Raw genomic sequence first — 4,344 nt, forward strand, 5'->3', positions numbered from 1 at the left:
CAAGCGGGCCCTTCCCCCACGGGCAGGGGATTAAAAAGGGGGAATCCCATTCCACCTGTGGGACCTTGGAGGGGGGTCCCCAGTCCATGGAAACTTGGTGTCCCCCAAGTCCAGCCTCTCCCTCGGCCCATACAAGCTCTCTTTGACTCCCTTGGTGTTACCCTTGGTGGAAATCTCTTAGCCCCCAACTCAGACCCTCCCCTCTTCCCTGGGCCTCCTCCACTTCCAGAATCAATGCCGCCCGCCCAGCCACCTCTTCCAGGAAGCTATCTGGGGCTCCTCCCCAACCAGGGAGGCTTCCTCTGCCTTGCCCTCTCCGGGGAAGGGAGCAGGCATGGAATTCTAGAAGATTCTAGACAGATAACACTTTGGAGACCTCCTTTCCTTGGGGGAGACCAAAGTCAGCCCCAGGGGAGCAAATCTGTTGCCTATTAACCTGGGATGGGGGGTGGGGGGCAGAGCTGGACCCTGCCCTGGGCCAGAAAGCTAGCCTGGTGGGGGGTGGGGGCTGAAGAGAACTCTGCTTCCTCCCACCAGCCACACCTGGCTGCTTTTCCCCTGGTGCTGGCCCCTGCCCAGGGAATTGTCCCTGATACCCTGTGTTGGACCCTCTGGCCCCTCTCCAGCCTCCTCAGACCTCCCTCTTGGAATCTTTCCACCCCAGCCAGCCCCACTACCTCCCTCCCAACCTCACCCACACTGTCCAGCACCGATTGTGTCTTGTCTTCCCAGGGAGAGGCCTGGTTGGCTATGTCCACCCTCTCTCTGCACCGCCACCCACACCGCCACCCACTGCCTGGTCCCCAGCAGGTGCTCATTCTGTGCTCCAGGGGTCCTTCAGTCACTTAGGGTCTTGCCAGCCCCCGACGAGCCCCACCCACCACACGCTACATCCTTACTGGGGGATGGGGGTTCTGTTTGCCCCCAGGTCCCCTAACCTCAGCTGCCTCCTGTCACAGGGCTGCGTGGCCACCTGCCTGGGGCTCCCCTCCTTGGAACAGACACAGCCTCAGGAGAGCATGCCGAGCTACAGCAGAGCCTGGCTTCCATGTTAGAGGGCTTTCCCCAAATCACAATGGAAAGGAAAGGAAAAAACCTCAAAGAGCAAAATGAAAACAAACATCTGAGAGCAGCCTTCCGGAGCCCCCTTCTCGGCTGCTGGCAGAATCGGCAGGGCAACCAGCCCAGCGGATGGCAGAAACGCAGAACCACTTCCTACCTGTCCTGCCCGCCGTGGCATGACACCAGAGCGGGATGGGGTTTGGCCACAGGTGAGGGCCAACCCAGAGCGCACCATGTTCGGAATTAGAAAAAGGCCCCAGACGGTCTGGGGGGCACGTCCCTCCCCCTTCTCGTCTTCCTGGGAGTCCCTCCCGGCCCCCCACTGTGGGTAGCTCTGACCACCACTAGTTCTGCAGCCCACAGACAGCTGGCCTGCCCCTTCAGGGTCCAGCATCTTTGTCAAGCTGAGTTCCGGTTAGCTCCTCCCTGGTCTCACCCCTCCGCTTCCAGAGCCTCCACCAGCCTCCACCCTTCTGGGCTCCGCCCCATGGCTCCTCAGCCTGGTCTTCAGGCTCGGCAGTGTCTGTCTGGCCCAAGTGCACAAACCTGAAAGCTTGCCGTCCCCCCATTTGGAGGCCCTGCAGCAGAGCCGTTGTACCTCCCAGTCTGTCCAGTGGGTGTGCTGCCTTTCTGCCAGCTAGGAAAACCCTGAAGTAGCCTTTGCAGAAAAGGCCCAAGATGGACCAGGCTGGGAAACCTCCCCCGCCCTGTAAGGAAGACCCCTTAGGGGCCCCTCTCTGAAACCCTGCCCCGGGCTGGGCTGGTCACTAGGGAGGGTCCTGGCCCTCTCTGAAAGAGCTAAATTCCTTAGGTTGATAGGGGAGCAAGTGGGGCCCAGACTCAGAAGAGGCACATATGATGTGTTTAAAGACCAGCTTCAGAATCTGAGATCCGGGAGGGTGGGCTCCCCCAGCTCCAGAGAACTGGCCTCTACCCTGGCCCGCCCCAGCCTGGAAGGGGCTGGGGCAAAGTTCCCACTCTGCAGAAGAGAAAAGTGAGGTTCATAGGAGAGTTCTACACCCAGGGTCTCACGGGGTCCAGACTCCTTTTCTGTCCCCCAGACACAACGGCAGGTGGCCTGGTGGGGGGGACCCATCCATTGGTGAGGCCACCTGCAATGTGGCCAGTGAACAAGCTAGTCTAGAAACCCAAGCCAGGATACTCAGGGGCCCTCAGGTCCCTTGGACACAGGAAGTGGCAAGACTGCCCCACCCAGCCCCACCCCACGCTGTTGCTCTTGTTTGGCAGCTCAGAGGGTCCCTGTCCAGTCGTGTGGCCCCATGTATGTCCTGCCCTCTCTGGTGCTCAGTGTGCCTGCATCACAGGGCCCCTGGTTAAAGCATCCAGGCCAGGCTGGGAAGAAGGCCGGCCGGCACCCAGGAAACGTGGCTGATGAAGGAACCAGGCCTGGTTTCTCCTCCATGCATGTGACCTGCACATCACTTCTCTTGAAATCCCTGTTTAAATCAAAGGCCCTGTCTTTTTTAAAGGAAGCAGTTGCATTTGTTACCAAGACTGGAAAAACCAGCTGTCCCCTGCCACAGATGCTAGGGTGAAAAATAAAAATTAAAAATACAATAGAAAGAAAAGCTTGTTATTAAGTCCAATTAGCACCAGAAACTATTGCCTTTTCACCGGAGGCAGGCAGCTCAGCCTCTCATTAACAGGAGAGATTGGCGCACGTGGAAAAAGGCGTGAAGGACCAGTTAGCACCCAGTGGAGACCTTCCCCTTCAGCGTTTGCAGGACAGAGGCTGAGCCCACCATCGATACCTTCCTCCCCGCTCCCAGGGAGGGACCAGGGCCTGGACTCCTGAGAATATTCCATGCCAGGGTGTTGTTATTTTACCCCCTGGGGCTGAGGTTCCAGCCCAGCTCGGCGCCCCCACCCACCCTAGCCTCAGCCCAAGTTGGCAGCATCTACTGTGTCCCGGCCCCCTCACTCAGTCCTCTTTTTCCCTCCTGAAATCCCCTTTCAAAGGAACAGTCCAGCATGGCTTCCATGAACCTCAGCCCCTCACCGGCTTTGATGGGCAAGGTGAGCCCATGGACAGGTGAAGAGGGGACTGCCTAGCCTGTAGGGGCTGTGGCCTCAGTGCCTGAAGTTTGCTTTGGCCTCGTGGAGATGGGCGGTGGACAGCCCTGACGGGTACCTCCCCCTGGTGAAGCCTGCATTTGCACCCAGAAAATCCTCAAGTGACGGGAGGGGGGTGGCGGGAAGAGTGCATTGGCAAATAGCTGACCTATCACCGAGTCCATGGGAGCTGAGCCCCTTCTCTGGGCTCTAGCAACTCCAGCGGCAAAGAAACAGAGGTGGGGCAGAGGCAGGAAAAGAAGGGATAACTGGAGGAGCCCCCACTCCTCTGCTGATGGGGCCAGAGTGCCCCCCCACACACCATGCACCCCTTCAGGACAGCCCTCCTGGGCCACACCTCCACACAGGCGGGCGGAGGCCCGGCAGCCCCTTGGGGCTGCAGGCAGATAAACAAGCTGGGAACGTGGGGCGGCAAGTCCAGACCCTGGCTCCCCTGAGCCCCTGGCGGGGCTCCCGGGGCGGGGTGGAGGGGGGGGGCAGGCAGCAAGTCTTTGTCTGGTTTTCAAAGGCAGAGGCCACGGCTGTCGCTGTGCCTGGGAGCGGGCGGCTCCCACCGCCAGGGGTGTGGCGGTGATGGCTGAATCCTTGGAGGGAGCTGTTGGCTTGGAAAATCCACCCAGTGGGAAGGGCAGCCCCACCCCACCCCAATCCCCTCCATGGCTGACCTGGGTGACGGCCTGACTGGCTTGGGTCAGGGCTGGTGGGGCAGCCCTGGACCCCCCTGGCTTGCAGCCGTTTGCTGGGACACACAGTGGGGCATCCAAGGCGCCCGTACATGTGATGTTTCCGCTCCTGAAGCCCACGCACCCCACCACCTCACGGTGCCCACCTGTGGGAGTGAGGGGTAAGGGCGAGGGGCGGGCCTGTACGACACAGACTAGGTATAACCCTTGGGCACCTGCCCCGTGCCTGGCCAGCTGCCAGGCTCCCTCACCTCACGGAGCAGGCTGCCGCCGGGGCTGGGCCGCGGGCTGCTGCCCTTTCTGCTACCTCGCATGTGTCCCTTCTCGGGAACCCTCTGTCCTGGAAGGGGTCAAACTTCCCCGCTGGAAGACGCAGGGTGGGGGGTGTCGGTACACCCATCCCCCCAGATACGGCAGGCCTGAAGAGATTCCCCCAGCGGTGCCAGGGACCACCTCCGGCGGCAGGGCCTGGCCTCAGCGGGGTCAGGACCCCATCGCAGCCTCC

At 60.9% G+C, this 4,344-nt stretch overlaps 1 protein-coding gene across 1 annotated transcript in view; it reads right to left on the reverse strand.

Moving 5' to 3' along the window:
• The window catches only part of PALM (paralemmin), a 25,648-nt gene extending 21,409 nt beyond the window's left edge, over positions 1-4,239 (reverse strand). Inside the window, exon 1 of the mRNA XM_045300030.1 lies at positions 4,091-4,239. Within this exon, the coding sequence (XP_045155965.1) occupies positions 4,091-4,239 (149 nt within the window). The remainder of the gene's footprint in view (positions 1-4,090) is intronic.
• Between the last annotated feature and the right edge of the window lie 105 nt (positions 4,240-4,344).

Source organism: Echinops telfairi, unplaced genomic scaffold, assembly GCF_000313985.2.
Source record: "Echinops telfairi isolate 266 unplaced genomic scaffold, ASM31398v2 ScPeMD7_7459;HRSCAF=8497, whole genome shotgun sequence".
NCBI classification, from domain to species: Eukaryota; Metazoa; Chordata; class Mammalia; order Afrosoricida; family Tenrecidae; genus Echinops; species Echinops telfairi.